This window comes from Tyto alba, unplaced genomic scaffold, assembly GCF_018691265.1.
Source record: "Tyto alba isolate M040663 unplaced genomic scaffold, T.alba_DEE_v4.0 Super-Scaffold_40, whole genome shotgun sequence".
Taxonomy (NCBI): domain Eukaryota; kingdom Metazoa; phylum Chordata; class Aves; order Strigiformes; family Tytonidae; genus Tyto; species Tyto alba.
The window spans coordinates 34,197,623-34,214,880 of record NW_024881316.1 but is presented as its reverse complement, the minus strand read 5'-3'; the positions used below and the strand labels follow the sequence as shown (position 1 = coordinate 34,214,880).

General features: G+C 43.4%; 1 protein-coding gene across 1 annotated transcript in view; it reads right to left on the bottom strand.

Annotated features, from left to right (window-relative positions):
* The window catches only part of TAF1B (TATA-box binding protein associated factor, RNA polymerase I subunit B), a 50,847-nt gene extending 49,958 nt beyond the window's left edge, over positions 1-889 (bottom strand). Inside the window, exon 1 of the mRNA XM_042803247.1 lies at positions 601-889. Within this exon, the coding sequence (XP_042659181.1) occupies positions 601-618 (18 nt within the window). The 5' untranslated portion in view covers positions 619-889. The remainder of the gene's footprint in view (positions 1-600) is intronic.
* Positions 890-17,258: the final 16,369 nt, after the last annotated feature.

The following is a 17,258-nucleotide window of genomic DNA, read 5'->3' as shown; positions in this document are numbered from 1 at the left end:
TCTTGAGTATGTGAACATTAGAACACGGTGAATAATAACCCACACCTGAGCACACACATGACATGGCCTGAAAAAAAACACCCATCAGAAATGGAAGCAGAGACAAGAAGGAAAATACAGGAGATGAAGAGTAAATTTCTAAAACTGTGAAGAAACATATGCAGTGGAAGAAAGCCTGCACAAGTCGTCGAAGAGATGTACTGGGAGAAAGGGAGACTTCCCGGAGAAACTGGAGAAGGAAGGAGAAAAGAGGAAACCCAACAGATTTAAAAATCCGGCTTTTTCAGAAGGACCCCACCGAGCGTGGCGGGGGCGGGCAGCTCCCTTCGGCTCCGTGGACCGCCGGCGGCCAGGCACCGGCCCCGCGGCCGCCACGCCGAGGGTCCCGGGCCGGGCCGGGCCGGGGCAGGCAGCGCCCAGCGGCGCCTCTGCCCGCGCCGGAGCCGCCGAGCGCCGCCGGACCCCGCAGCCGCTGAACGCCCGGCGGGGAAGCGCCTCCCACGCGGCCGCTGCCGCCACCGCGCTCCGCCAGCGCCCGCCGGCCGAGCGAAACCCGCCGCCCCCACCGCCGCCCGCGGCGCGGAGCCGCCCGGCCCCCACCGTGGCCTCCTCGTCCATGGCGGCCGCCGCCCCGGGCCCCGCCGCACCGCAACCGCGCCGAGCGCCTGCGCCTCGGGCCGGCCTGGAAACGCCAGCCCGGGCACTTGCGTTCCGGGCCGCTTCGGGGCCGGGCACCTCCGGCCTGGCTGCCTCGGGCGGGTTGCCGGATCAAAGCTGTGGCCGGCGGGGGCAGCGCCGTCTGCCGCCGGGCGCCCCGGGGCCTCGTCCCGTCCTCCCATCTCCTCTCGGCGGGGTGGCTGGAAGGCGCTGAGGGACCTCTGCTCCCCGCTGCAGCTTGGGGTGGCGGTGGCAGGCAGCGTGACTCGGCGCCGCTCCCACCGTGGTGGCCGAGGGGCCCACGCCGGCCCCTGGGGGACAGCAGGGGACCGAGGGGGCACGGGGCCTTTCCCCGATGAGGGGACGTGGGGCCTTCCTTTCTGAGGGAATGTGGGCGCATCCCCACTGAGGGGACATGGGGTGCTCCACTGAGGAGGGGATAATGGGCGCTTCACCTCTGAGGGGATATTGGGAGCTACACTGAGGAGACACGGGGTGCTTTACCTCTGAGGAGACATGGGTGCTTCACCTCTGAGGGGATAGATACTGGGCGCTTCACTGAGGAGACATGGGTGCTTCACCTCTGAGGGGATATTGGGAGCTGCACTGAGGAGACACGGGGTGCTTTACTTCTGAGGAGACATAAGTGCTTCACCTCTGAGGGGATAGATACTGGGCGCTTCACTGAGGAGACATGGGTGCTTCACCTCTGAGGGGATATTGGGAGCTACTCTGAGGAGACATGGGTGCTTCACCTCTGAGGGGGTAGATACTGGGCACTTCACTGAGGAGACATGGGTGCTTCCCCTCTGAGGGGATATTGGGAGTTACACTGAGGAGACACGGGGTGCTTTACCTCTGAGGAGACATAAGTGCTTCACCTCTGAGGGGATATTGGGAGCTGCACTGAGGAGACACGGGGTGCTTTACTTCTGAGGAGACATAAGTGCTTCACCTCTGAGGGGATAGATACTGGGCGCTTCACTGAGGAGACATGGGTGCTTCCCCTCTGAGGGAGAGGACACTGGTCACTTCCCCACTGCGGTGTCCTGGGGAGCAGAGGGGGCACGTGCCCGTCCAGCCCCATCCCGCTGCCATGTCTCTACGCTGAGCTCCTGCGTCCTTGCCCTCCGGTTGCCCTGGATGGGTGCGCAGGGCGGGCAGCAACCCAGGCTGTGCAGGAGCTGTTGGAAGGGGGACGGCTACTGCCTGTGCGAAAGGAGGCCGCAAGAACTCATTTAACAATGTAAAGTACTTGGAGATCCTTGAATGAGGGAAACCACAACTTGAAATTCGCTTTCAATTAAAAAAAAAAAAAACAAAAAACAAACCTCCAGATCTCGATGTAGGTCTCTAATTTCTTGTACGCTAATAATAATGTTTAAAGATGTCTAAACATTGAGATCTGTTATTGCAATGAATTTGCCCACAAAATTGGAGAACAGGTTTAGGCCCCTTTAAAAAAAAAAAAAAAAAAAAAAAGTCCACTAAGTGAAAGCATGGGAAAAAATTAAAGCTAAAATATACATAGAAAGAGGTGAGGCTGCCTTGACAGCTGTGGTTACATTGATGTTGGAGGACATGTACAGGGCTAGAGGGGAACTGTTGATGTTCAAGAAAAAAAAAAGGTTATTACTCATACCAACTGTGATCTTTTTTCAGTGTGGGATGAACATTTGTAACACCCATTAAAGAAAATTACGCATATAATTCCTGACATGTTAAAAAGGTGATTGTCAGCCTCACAGAAATGTAGCTAATACTTTGCTGAAACAGATCCTACTTGTGATTTTAATTTCCATATTTTTTGTTTGTGGAAATACTGTTCTGGGAAAGCAAGGCCATTTTGTGTGACAGAAAAGGTTTGATCTTTTTGTAATTATTTTCTAAGATGAAATACTACCTTGAAAAAAAAACAGGATAGATGTACCTGTGATAGAACAGGAGGAGCTGTGTTCCGGTTCAGAAGATAAGGCATTGCTCCTGCTGAGAGTGGTGCTTGTGTGTGACTCGATGCTGTGAGCAGGCAGTGGGCCTGCTCAGGGGACTTGACGAAATTGAAGAACTTGTTTAAATTAAGCATGGAAGCGACTGCTTTGATGAGGCAGGACCTCGGAGTTAGGACTTTTTTTTGTTTTCTAATTAAAGGTGGTCAAAAAATATGTTAAAGAAAGCATAATCACAGGACTCTGCCAATTTGTCAAAACCAGAACACTTCGTATTCAGTGGCAGCAGATGAAGATAAGCAGGACAAAAAGAAAAGTGTGGTGACTGCACAGGGAACTATATTGGTGTAATTCTGGGCATACTAGTGTAACATGCCAGTAAAGTTTTTGAACAGGGAAGCACTCACTCTCTGCTTTTGGACAACCTGTGCTGCTTTTCTGAGCTGCATTTTCTATGTGGGTGAAACAGAGATATGAAAAGGTACCAAACTTTGGAAGGGAAGTTGTACAAATACTAACATTGATATTACTAGTTACTTATTAGTACCCAGGCTCTATATAAATGGAAAGTTTCCATGGGTATTTCTTAAGACCATCAACTAATCAGTGCAGACTAGTAATCTAGTTGCAAAAAATCAAAGTTTAATAGGGGTAGCAAGTCTTATATCTGTTTCTTAAATATTTTTTGAAATGACATGTATAAAACCGGTTTTTCAGCATATAAAATGATGTGTAACCTTTGTCCCTAATTACAAGTTACCCAAGCATACTGATAGGGGTATGATAATTTCAAAGCCAGGAGACAGACTGTCTTCCTGCTTCGGCTCACTTTTCTAATTAAGGTCATTATGCATAGTAGTCAGATTGATTCGAGATTTAGATAAATAATATGTCCTGTTGTTTCCATTGATTTGAATTTTTAATGAACTGAGTTCCATTGCTGATACCACATTTCTGGTTCTTGACTGCAGACTTTCTACATGTGAAAACATAAAAAATACATATTGGACTGAAAGACATGTCCCTTGGCCTATCCTTCGGGATATTGCTCATGAAATTGTGCTGGCTCCAGGATACAAACTTCTGTAGCAGAGATTTTCCCCAGAGTCTTTACCCATTGTCAGACACCTACTACAAAGAGTTAGAGGAGAAAAGCAACTTCAACTGCTCCAAAGATTGTACAGGTGAACACAGGCCAGATTCAAGTTTATGGAAAATATACATAGTTATTAGCACTCACAATTTCATTTTTGTACCATCTGTCCACAGAATGATTCATGTTTAAAGGCAGACAGAAAACAAAAGGGAAATTAGGAAAACGAGAAGCAGGTGGCTCTGCTCTAACTGATTTTTGGAAGAGATCACACTATAGAAAGGGTCAAGGGAAAAAGCTATGCCAGGCAGAAGTGCAGTGGAAGCAAAGGCGCGGAGACACAGTTGTGCAAGGAGGCGGCAGGAGAAGGGACAAAGGTGGGAACGGCAGCGAAGCGTAGGGGTTGCAGCAGGCTGGGCAGGGGAGGATAACCAGGGAGGGGCTGAGCTCAGTGGAGCTTTGAAGGAAGCGACAAGAAGAATGAGTTTAACGTTACAGTTTAGACACACCCAGCATTGCCTTGCAATAGTGTTTATTATACAGCTTCAGTTCTTAAATTTTATTTTTAAAATACATTTGTAGCACTGCTGTGGAAAACCTGAACATACCTCAGCCATCCAAACCAACAGAAAATAGATAACTTTTTTCCCCAAAGTTTACTCAGGTTTTCTTAAGCTGTTCTTAGGATGTGAGCAGCATGAAGTTGAATTTTTGACTACCAAAAGCAGCGATACTGCATCCAGGAGAGAGGGCAGACTTATCCAGTCTTACGCACCGAGTTTGGGGTTTGAGGCATCAGCTTCTGCTTTGCACATGTGCTGCAGCCCAGCCCATCTCGCACAGGTACATTGCGGTGCCACAGTCTCATTCCAGTTTCACCTGTGACTCTCCACGCCACAGAGCACTGGTAATCATCTGCGATGATCACCCAAACAGGGGTGTTTGGAGACACACACCACAGGAGAAGGCTTCACATTTGGATGAGCTGCTCTAGGAGGTAAAACTCTCTGGGTTGAACCTCCTCGTGTAATCTGAAGCCATGCTAGCATGTGGTCAGCAATGAAGTGATTTGGGAGGTCTCCTTCGCGATGCTGAAGTCCTGGCTGGAGTCAAGTAAGGACCTCATTGTGGGCCCTGGCCTCCAAAGTCAGGATCTCTTCCCTGAGGAGCACCAAGCTGCTATCTCTCTGTCCATACGAGCAGAGGTTGCACCCCTCAGTACCTGGAGACTGTTAACCTGATCCTACAGAGACACAGAGTAGGGGAAGGACACTTCTAGGAGAGAAAGTGATTTAGCAGCTACAAAGGAACAGAGCAAGCAGTGGGTGTTTGAATGTCCCATCTCACATTCCAGGCACATATAATGCCTTTATTTCCTCCTTTTTCAGATTTTATCGAGCATCTAACATGAAACATTCCTTCAAATTGTAATACTTTAACAGTGTCAGACTTTGTCTAGTTTTCAGCTTCAGAAAGAAAAATACACAGCATACTAAAGGGTTCTTGGGTTCCACTATAGTGTTGTGCATCCGTAGAGCCCTGAAGATTGTTCTCAAGATCATTCTCGGATGTGTTTAATCCCCAACGCAGTGGTATTTTTAAAGAAATCGAGAGCCACCTTGTGGAGCTGGGATTCACAAAGGGGCTCCCACTAATACTGCTGTAAAAAGCTACTCGCTGCGGGGAACTCAGATCCAATGGGATCCTGGAGGTTGTTAATCTGGCAAACATGCACGTGTCTGCGCATATTCAGTGAGTGCACGGCTCCTCTGCTGACTAAAACTGGGCAGCAAAGAAATATACTTGTGGGCAGTGGCAGGCAGGAATGTAAGACTGTCAGAAAAATGCTAAAAGCAGCAGAATCAGGGAAGGAAAGTAATGTGCTCATTATGTCCTACACAGCCTTGGTGGGGGGTGGTGTTGTTCAAGGGGCATTTTTTGCCATATAATTAATTAAGTCCTCAAAAGTGCTGATAAGTTTTGGAATAATTTCTGTCACAGGCTTATTTTCTCCTGCAGTTATTCATTGACATTGAGCATTAGGATTGCCAGAGCCCAAATACTGTCCCGTGCTCCATAGCCAGAGAAATAGCAAAAATGGGATCAGTGATGGACATAATCCATAATGGGACATATTAATTGGTCATTGTTCTTGCACAGAAATAAACAGTAGTCTTTGTTCTGAGGTAGAATAGGGGCTATTAAATGGCTCATTTACCATTTCTCTCCCATAATTTCTCATTATGAAATCTGAGCTGTCTGTCAGTACAAATACGTGAATACCAGCACATGGTCTTACCAAAAAAAAAAGAGGTGTTTGATTATTTTCAGTACCTTTATGAAGCAGCAACTTTATCTTCAGCACATACTGTCATTAGATGATGTCTTTAAAATATATTTTATATAAGCACAAATTTTAAAAAGTCTCTCTTATTGCTAGACCTTAAATATCTAAAGAAACTCACACACCAAAAAAAAAAAAAAAAAAAAAAAAGAAAAGAAAAAGAAAGGACTGTGATGCTGGGGTGATCCAGGTGCTAGAGAAGCCAATGCTGAGGTAAATGGTTGGTAATCAGCTGGTAATCAGTCTGGTTATTGAATGATGACACAACTGAGTCCAGAGCAGGACTTGAACACTGAGCAGTCTTCCATGCTTTTACCCATTTCTAGTAAGCTAAGCTTGAGCTCCAGAAGCTTTTTAAATTGGTTACACATTAGCAGAGCTCCAAGTTAAATTAAATTTCAAATAAGATACCACTTTCAAAATCCTTGTTAGCCAAACACTCATTAATATCCCAAAGCATGCCACAAAGCAAGTAACATGTGAAAGCAACCTGAGAAGTCACTCTCTTCAGGCCAAGTTTTAACAGACAAGCCCAGCACATCCTTTATGCTTAACAGAGTTTAGTTTTCCCTTTTGTTCAAACATTGTTTTCATGAACAGGATACAGTATCTATTGGTATCCTTAATGGTTGCTTCTGACTGGTTTATTTTTTTCCCCGGTAATTTAAATGTAACCAAAAATTCATAAAAACACACAAGGCGATGGCAAGGAGCCAACAACTTCTATTCTGCTTTCAAAAATATGGAAATCTCAAAAAACCTGCACCTCTTCCTGTCATACTTCATTCCATCATGCTCCCAAGAGGCCACGGTGCATTGATCCACAGAGCACTGGGAACAGATTTCCAGTGTTTGTTTCAAAAAAAATGTGATAGATAATTCCATGTTAGAATACATAGAAATGAAGGAGTGACAAATCTCAAAGAAACAGAAATGAACAGAGTACAAACCCCTATTTTCAGAACATTCCCAAGCTTTGGACTCAAGTCTGCACTTCCCAAGTTGTTTCTGTCAAGAGGAGAACACAGCAGCTTTCAGGAGAATCCAGAAGAACCAGTAGGATCACCCTCACCAGGATGCTGTACTCCTCAAAACCGACATGTGTTCAAGGTCACAAAGGATGTTTGATAAATGCTGTTCTAAACTAGATGTGGTCCTGGCAAAGTGAATGTTCTGCAAAGAAAATGAAACCAAAATTAGTATTTAATATACCCATAAAATAAAGAAAAAATTATCTTTCTCAATTTCTATTCCCCACCCACTATACACAGCTTTTATGATAGTTTTTATTGTAAATATTTATGCAGGATTATGGAGTTTAAAAGGAGAGTTTAGAAACATATATTTTCTGCTTTAACTACAACATTTTAAAAAATTGCAATTAAATTTCTAGGACCTCTGATAGTTCATGAAGTATTTTTTAAAGGGGGTGTGTGTGTGCTATAAAAAGTAGGTGTGATTGCTATTATAATAATAACAATGAAAATATAGCAAAATAGTGGCATAGGTTTGGTTTGACTTGCAATCCCATTTCCCCAATGGCTTTTGCCCTCCTTTTCTCACCATCTATTTTTCTGTCCTTCCTTTTTGCAGAAAGAAAATGTCACCATCCCTGTTCAAAACTTGATTAAGTCTGTTAGTTACAGCATACTATGGGACCTAGATAGTTTTACACCAGTGCGAATATATTGTGCCTCAACAAGGTTCAGTGCTGTTTTGAGCTCACCTGTGCACTGGGGCATTTGTGGTGGCGTTGTTACTAAATAGAACATAATGGCAAGGGGACAGAGCCACGATGGTTCCTTTCTGTCTCACCCCTACGTAATATCCTTAAAATAACTTATTTCTGTAGATACTGGAAAGGTTGCAGAGGAAGGCTTTGCTCCTGCAACGCTAAAGACAGCATGCATCTTTGTTTCAGGTATCAATTATATGATGGGGACATCAAAGGTGCAGAAAGGTTCTGGCAGAACTGAGATGCACCTGAGACTCTGTGAGGACCTGTTTGAGCAGAGCAAATCGAATTGCAGCTCTGTTTGATCAGTACAGCTCTAGCAAATTTTTTGGTTTAAGAAGATGCATTTAGCAGTGATGGAGGGATCAAGCATTATAATCAGGAGGAAAACACCAAAAGCAATTTTTTAAAAGCTTTTGTGCAATAAGGATGAGAAGAGAAAAGCTAGGGATGAGTCATGCTTTTTTCAGATTATTGATATACTTCATCTTAAGACTTTTTAGTTTTTAAACAATGTAGTCTCTACTTGAGGACAGTGATTTAATTCTGATTGAAAATTGTCCATCTGGTGTCCGTTAAAAGTACTCATTGTGTTCCTGCACTGGTTGTTTTCCTGGCTTTAAATGTAAAGCTATTTGGTTGTTCATTAAAGTATAAGCTTCAAGATCTCATTCAAAGCCCATTAAAAAGAGTAGAAAAATTTTCACTCATTTCAGTGGATTTTTGATCATGACCTCTTGGACACTGACTTGGGTTAGGTGTATGGATGCATACGGTAGCAATTATCACAGAAGAATGTATTTAGCCTCAGCTCACCCTTGGGAAACAGAAGTATCGCTGTCACCACTTGCGGATGGATCTGTAGATCTGCACACCATGAGTTCTCTTAGTCAGATCAGTGCATAATCCTGCAGCACGTAATTCTGGAGCGATAACTTACTATTGCATCAGGGATTTCTTACCTTGCCATGTCTTTGTTATTTATTTATTTATACCTTCTTTTCTATTCCTGGCATGTCAAGAACTTACAAGTAATTAATTTTCTTACAGCCCCCACTTCTGGAGTCAGTCTGCATCCAGAAAACATGTTGGCTATAAAGGTTTAAAACAATAGTTATTCTCTTTCCCTATCCCTACTGCCTACCTAGAGCACCTCTTCAAAGGAGCTTTCCTCAGAAGAGACTTTGAAACCAGGAAGGTGGGATGCAAATCCCTGATACATGGAGTGCTCTGGGAATCCCACCCTTGCCCCAAGGAAAATCCATCACTATACCTGTGTAATAAAGTCACCTTTGCTTAGTGGTCTGATCACACTCTGGAGGTAGAGTGTGAAATCATGTGGCCTCGTGGAGTAGGGATCTGGGGCTGGATTTTACTCAGGAAATATTTTTGATGGTAGCCAAATAGATGCTTGCTTTCTCACATGAATATAATATGTGGTAAAAAGGCCACGTGCCCAAATTACTGGTGCCTTCACAATCTTTATTCCATTTCTTCTTTTTAGCCACACACATAAGACATTACATGCTAATTCAAGAGCATACCCAAGATAGGGGAGGGATAATTTACTGAGTTAAAAATTCTAATATACTCTAAGTATCCTTCACAATTGTCAAAAAGGAAGGAAAATGAGATCTGAAAGTCAGACCAGGAATCTTATTTTCATCTTGTCCCTGTCCGTATGACAAGGGCAAGCAAACCCAAACAAAAGCATAAACAGCATACACCCATCCCCAGAATTGCTCACACCATTTAGGCAATTTAGAGCAGTAAACAAAGATAAGCGATCTGCATAGAAGCAGCTTTAGGTGACCACAAATGGATACCACTGTTTAATTCAACCCTCTCTCACCTAAACAAGTTTGTTTTCTCAGCGTTGTTTATTTGTACTAGGGAGTGCTAGGGAAAAAATTCCATCCTCCTCCAGATTTATCTGCTTCAATGTTGTGAAAATTCAGTATTTCCCCAGCCTGAGAATATATTCCTCCTACAGACACACTCTGTATTTTGCGATCTTGCCAACATTTGTTGGTTGGTTGTTTTTTATCCTGTAACTCATAGCATTTGTCTGGGACTGGAGCTGGTCTCCTAAATAGGAGAAACCCTACAAAGCTCAGTCTGGAAAGGAAACTCCATCTGATCAGCATTTCTGTCTCAAGAGACAGGAAAGTGGGGAAAGGAGAGATAAGGTAGAAGTAGATGTGTGAAGGTTTGAAAAAATTAATTGGGGGATGGTGGCAGGGGAATTCTTTTCCCCTTTTTCTGATGCTGAAAATGGAAATGTTGAGGAAAAACTTAAGAAAAACTTTCTTGTGAACTATATTTTTTAAATCCACAATGAAATAGTTGCTAGGCTGAAAAGTTGAAAATTACATACACTTCAGGTTGTTGAAATGTTTTTCTGTAGGTCATACACATTCCAATCTTTTCTACTTCCCTGTGAAAACATGCACTATTAGGCAATGGCACATCCCTTGTGATACCACTGCCCTGGATACTGGAGGCCACACTTCCTCTCAGTCTTTACTAGGCCATAGCTTAGTTAACCTCTCAGGTACAGGAATTCAGTAAGAAGATCCCATTCATTCTGGGTTGCCATTATCTGTCTTCCTTCTTGTCTTTCTGTGCAACACCAGACCTGGGAAGGTGGAATAAAGGAGCCCGCGGTGTTTTCCCCTCTCTCTGAAGTTTCATGTACTCCTTGAGTAGGCAGAGGAGTGCACCTGGGGCTGGATGGGTGTGCGGAGGAGGGCTGGTGTATGGGCTGGGAATGGAAGGGGGAAACAGATGTAGGATGAGAACTTCGGCATCAGGGACTGCGTCCCAGAAATGTGGGAGATACCGCAGTGCTCCCCTGTCTACACCCCAGAACAAGAAATACCAAGAGACAGATCAAAATCCACAACTCCTCCAAAGAAACTGGGGCTAGTTGCCTGATACTTGGGGCCTGCTGTATGAGATTTGAACTTTCAGGGTGACAGTCCTTGAGTTATCTCAAGCTCTGGCAAGGTAATGAGAAATTGTCTATATTTTCCTCTCTACAGAACCCCAGTGCCTTCTTTCATCTGGCAAAAAAACAGTCTGCATATACAAGGTGAATACATTAAATTGGTGTAGAACTAACATCTGAAGTGAAAATCTGTCCACTTTCCACCCTTATTCATTCACAAACCCATGAGAAAAAACAGCACATGGCTTATTAGTTAACTTTGTGATTTCTAAACTTGCAGAAAGGTTCTTTCAACAAGATTATGTAATAAAGTATGTTAAAATAATCCATTCACAAAGCAAGTCTGAAATAACTTTGAAGCACAGGCTGACAACAACAGAAAGTACTCGTATGTGACCCTTAGCTTCAAAAGAGTTAAGAAGGTGCTGGCAAAGGCGCAGAGATTATCACCACCCACACAGGAAAACATACATGGCTGATTAGCTCTGTAGCAGCACACAGAGAAACAAAACAGTCTAGCTCAGAATTATCCTTGTGAAGGAAAAGTGCACTCTGCTGGGTAGCAAAGAGTTTCCAACCTGGCAAACAGATCAGAGACCTGCAGTCAGGTCTGAATGCTCCATCCTTGCATCTCCATCACTCGTTGTGTAGGGTGTAACCGTCAAGAGAAAGAATGCCTAAAACATATACACATTCTGTATGGAAGAAAGATGGAAAATATTATCCAGGTTTTTACGACTTCCCCTGATGTTGGTAGTCTGGGTGTCCCATGCAGATGCTGACCAGCTCCTGCAGAGCACACACCAACATCTACAGAGATGCTGCTGGGGTGTGCCAGGCTGGCAGAGGTGTGACCTTGCTGCTCCCTGGGTTTGCCAGGCACTTTCCAGACAAATGCTCTTATGCAGTCCTTGTTCCAAAGACTTCATCATTAATGGAGCTGAAGTAATACATGAGGAGACTGAGGAGAAGCAAAATTAACTATTTATATATATATATATGTATATTTAATATGTAGCTGCAATTTTCACAGCTCTCCACTCAACCATTACTTTCTGGGAATGTCTTGTATTAAGAAGCAGGGTTTGAGGATGAATTAACACACATCTTAAATATTCTCTGGGTCTAACTCATAAAAGTATCATGAAGAACATTCCCACTAGAACCAGAAAACAGAGAACGTTTTTCTAAGTCTTTGTCTGAGGCAGAAAGATACAGAAAAATCATGTTTGCTACTTCTTTTTGCAACTGTCTATTAATGAATCATGAACTGGTTGTCACTGAACCCCAGGGTTTGTCACTTTCTGTCTGCCTGGGATGCTTATCATCAGGACAGCGTGCGGTTCATTAGAGATGCGGTCGCTGTGGTCAGTACACAGCGATCGGGCAAGAACCTCTTGTTTGTGGCATACATATGCCAAACTGTGTCCTCTTTCCTGTTCACATCCTCTGCCCTCCTCAGAGAAGGGTGTTCACTCCTTCTCTCTCCTGGGCACTCTCATCAGTAGCCTTTTAAGCCCAAAGACACAAAGTGAAGCACCTGAAGGAGACAATTTCTTAACTCAGGATTTTCACTGTAAGACCCTTTGGGAGCAACTGTTGGCCCTTTGCAAAGTTTCCTATTTATTCTTATCTCTTGCCTTCTTTTCCTAGGTGTTGCTGCATGGAAAAGCCATCCATGGCTAAGAAGCAGCGGTGGCAGCCACCAGCATCCCAGTGCTGGGGCAGACCTGGTGGCACGCTCTGGTGTGGATGGCAGGAGTCTGCTGAGGCAGGAACCCATCTGGCCGGCTGCATTCAGGTGTCAGGTGTATTTAGGATCTGTATTTTGGCTCCATCCAAGTTCACTTGTACCTGGATTTCTGCAGTGTAGGCTCTTGGTGTTGCCAATAACACCCTCACTCAGAAAGTGCACCACAGTCCTCCCATTTCAGTTTACCAGGAATGTCTATAATAAAGTCAAGCTCCTAATTTTGATCGTTTGGATCATACTCGGGATAGATGCCTAAAGCAGGCAGTATGATAAACACACCTTGCTCCCAAAGTGATAGGAGCTACTGAAACAATATACCCATATTTTCATAATTGCATACCTTCATGCTTATACTCAAGGGCGTATGATAGTTTAAAAAATAATATATTTCTCAGTTCCCTGTCTGAGAAAGTGAAAAAGATTTTCACATCTGTTCGCCCTTCCTTTTCTAAGCACCCTTAATGCTGGCTAGAGGAGACGGGGGTTTTGTGGAGGTTTGCTACAGCACGCAGGATTGCTGCTGTAGCTCCCTGTCTGCCTTGATGCAGTGACTGCTGTCAAACGTACCATGAGGAAACCCCGTTCCTCCCTTCCCATCCCCTACACTGATAGTTTCTCTTTACATATTACAGTTTCTAAAACGCCAGTATGGATATACACTGTACACTTTTAAACCACTTTTCAGTGCCTCTCAAAAAACAACTAGGAAGCTTTCTATGCTGTGACAGAAGTTTGGTTTGACTGCTGTATTGCACCAAGACTGGTATCATTATGTCGCCTTGTTTAGCACAGATTGCCTTCCAAAACAGTTTATACTTCTACACATTTATATGTTTTATTGCCAAATTAGAGACAAGTAAATATGGTGAAACAAATACAAACAGCACAAAGGAGTTTTCAAGCTTTCCGATGTAGCCCTGGTTTGAGCAAGTCACGCAGCTGTGCCCAGCCCTGGAGCAGAGCTGCAAGGCTGGCTGTGGGCCATCAGCTGCTGCAGAGCTGTCAATACAACCAGTGTTCTCTGGGCCCTCTATAAATCACGGCTGTGGGAAGTTTGGTGATGAGATTCTCGAAGCAAAAGCTTAGTAGAGATCAGAGGGCTTGCTTGAAAAGAAATTAAAAGAAAAAAAAAAAAAAGAAAAAAAGAAAAAGAACTAATTCAGAGAATGAGAAGCAGTAAAGAAGTGTCTATAGCACCTACTTCTAGTTTCACTCCTACAAGCAAAATAAGATGCATATATCATTCTCTCAATGCTGGAAAAAAGGTGCAGCCCCAGGACTAACAGTGGTGGTGGAGCCTATGACTTCAGCATTTTAGTACTATGTAGAAACACACATCTTGATAAAATATTGACGGGAGTGACTAAGCCATATGCACGCAATAGCTCCTACAGTTACTGCTGTTCATGGAGCTGTGTCATCTCGCATGAATCTAGTCTGTAGACAGGTGCCTTTATGTAATGGTGAGGCAGTGAATTAGGTAGCAAATCATGCTGTCTCATTAAGGCAAGATTCCAGCATTCAGCTAGGGAATATTGGATGTTAGGCAGAAGTAGCATTTGGAGAAAATGGGTAAGTTTTGCATCAGGAGGAGAGCTTCAGTTCTTCTCTTTGCAGCTTCCTTTGGTTGATTCAGGTGGTAAGGGTGGCAAACAAACCAGACTGCTTGGAACAGGGCACAGTTCCTTTCCAGCTCTTGCCAAAGTCCTTTCCAGCATCTTAGCTGACTGAAAGGGAAAAGGCCAGGTACTTCTTTCTGCTAGAGTCACCTTCTCAGAGAGAGCCCAGGACACTGCCTCTGCAGGGTTGCTCTCAAAAGAGAACCTCTCCTGGAGGTGGGAGCTGCACCTGCAAGAGAGATGCAGGTTGGGGTGTTCCAACACACTTCTTAATATAAAATGACACTGTGTTACTTCCAAACAATACAAATAAAGATGCTTATGGCATATTGTTTTTAGAAATGTACTTTCCCCATCTCAAATTGTACACCTAAGAGACCACAAAGTACTAATGCATTCTTCAAAGCTTTTGCATAATGATTCTGCTTTTTAATTTGAGGCAGTTAAACCACCTAATAAACAAATTCTTGTACTTCCAATAAATGTATGTATCTGAAAGCCTCCCAGTAAAAGATCATGGAATCACATTAATATCATGCATTGCATTATACAGGTTAATTTATCCTTGAATAGGCCATTAAATATATATTGGTTTTAAATAACATCATTCATACCCCTGAAGTTCTGCTGATAAACTGTATGTAGCGGTAACAGCTGCATAAATATTTATTAATTGAGCCCCTAAGCAAATGGATACAGTAATAAATCACTTGTCATGTGTCCAAATAATAAAATTGGGCTGAGTTCCTAACAGATGCAATGCCACCATCTTCAAAACACTCTGTTTAGCTTGTTGTCCTTAGATAATTTGTTATCCACACTTGACAAAACATTTTAGAATTCTCTTAAGGTGTATGTACAGCTTTACATCCCAGTTCTGGAAAATCTTATGGCTTGTCCTTAACAAAGACCTTTCTGTATGAATAAGGGTTTCAAATTATGTGTTTCTAAGGGTTCACTTATTTCAGCTCTCTGGTATTTAAGTTGCTCAGGGGCCCACTGGAGTGCAGGTAGTTATCCCAGTCACTGATGAATGAAGTATGTAATCCTCTACTGTCATCTTGATTTTTTTTCTTTATTTCAATCCCAATATTGCTTTTACACCAGTGTCCTGTTAAACGTTTCATTGATTTATCTGGATTGTACTACAGAGACTGACAGTAGATAGTTCATCACACACTCTAAATACTGTGGGCTTGTATCTGCTGCTTCAATGCTGAGCTATAAGCAGCCACTTCTTTAGTATATTTGGTTTCCCAGAGTTTTTATCAGTCTGAGATTTCCACTTCTTCTAATTTTATTGATGTGCTTTGCAAGTTTGAAAGTGTTAAGACTTTAGACAGTTTCCAGTTTACTCATAGTTTTCTTGAGGCAATCATCAAGGAAAGGCCACAGTTGTTCTTGTAGGGAGAAAACCTTTGCCAAACTAGGTAGATTTGGAGGACATCTTTCCAAGCAGGGCTCAGAGAGAGAAACAAAGGGTATTACTCTCACATCTGGCTAGAATTACAAACTGTTACTGTTTGAGCATGTTTAATAATCCCGTTATCAATCTGGGAGCTCAGTGTGATTTAGCTGCCAGTGGGCACTGGGACAAGCATGCCCAACATCCCCACAGCCAGCCCTGGGGGGTTCCTGGGGGAGGTTTGCCTGGGGCAGTCCTGAACACAGCTCCTCTCCAGGCCTGCACCCGTCTCCCGTATATCTTCAGTCTCTGCTGATGGCTGAGTCCAGACGTGGTAAATCCCACAGAGCAGGGAACTGCACCAGCCATGAGTCAGATAATGAGCTATGGGCTACACAGCCTCCATGTTCATTCCGTATTTCTGAATTTACTGCTTGTAAAACTGCAGCGGAGGAGCTCATTCAGGAAACTCTGGTCCACTAGAACCTATCTTCATTAACCCCCAATGAAGCCTTAAATCCGGGCTTAAGGAGACTGCTCTTTTGTATGTCTTCCAGGGATTTTTTTCTTTCTGGTCAACATTCCCTGAACCCAGGAGGAGCAGAATTGCCTTAAACATGTGGTATGATTGACTGCAGGAGCTGCCTTGGTGACTGTGCTTTATTTTTCATTAATGCCGTTCTCAAGGCTTCTTCTGGAATTTGGGTAGTTTGTCTACTGATCCAATGAATTGCTGCCTTTGCCAGCTATTTGTCATCTCTCGCTACCATATGAAATATAAGAATACATTTTAGAGAGAGGGCTCGTTTTATTTTTATCTTTGGCAGCTCGGTGAAGTCTTTTATTCCAGTAGAAACATGAAGCTGTGCTTGATTTGTTACAGCTACCTCTAAGCTTTAAGATTGGGAACGTAAAGATGTTCTTGGCACAGCACACGGGATCACTGTATATGGAAAACATAAACGGTCACAAAAGCTTCTTGATTTAAAAGGTGGGATTTATTTTCTTTTTACTAAAGCTCTAATTTTCTGAGTGTCATATATTTACTGTGATGAGTCCTGCTTTGCTTCTTATTGCAATGGAGAAAGCCATAGCTGGGGACTGAAATTCTTAGGCCAATAAAAAGGTTTTCATGGTGTCATTTGTCACAGCAGGTTGAATAGTGCAGCATAAAGGTGAAGATTCATTTATAACTCTGGAAAATAGATCCCGTTCTTTGCTCCAAAGCTTTATGCTTAGAATGACTAAAATTTTCCCTGGCTTTACACACTGTGCAAACCTGATAACTGTTCTATCATTAATATTATTTTGGACAAGTTTTATGTATAGAAATAATGGTTTCATTTTAATTTTGTTCTTAGCACATTAGCTCAGTATGATGGTCAGGACTACATTTTCCTATGTGGACAATTTATGAACACCGTGGCTTCTGTCCTCTTTTTTGACTGTGAAGTTTCTGAATTTCTTGCCAAGAATTTCAGTGCTTACCTAACAAAACTCATGCCAGGATTCAACAGCTCGTGTAATCTGCAAGATCCGATTGAAAGTCATTAAGTCATGATGCTATTTAAGTCAGTTAGCAGATATATATGCCTGAACATATAGCTGCCTGGCTTTTGCTGCTGTTGCCTCACATTTGGGGAGTGGAAGCGACAAGGAAGGGGCTCCATTTTTCTCTGTCTCACCTGGCAGGATCCACCTGAAACGACATCTCCTGAGACATGGAGGGGCTCTGACCGGGGGAACACAAGAAAGG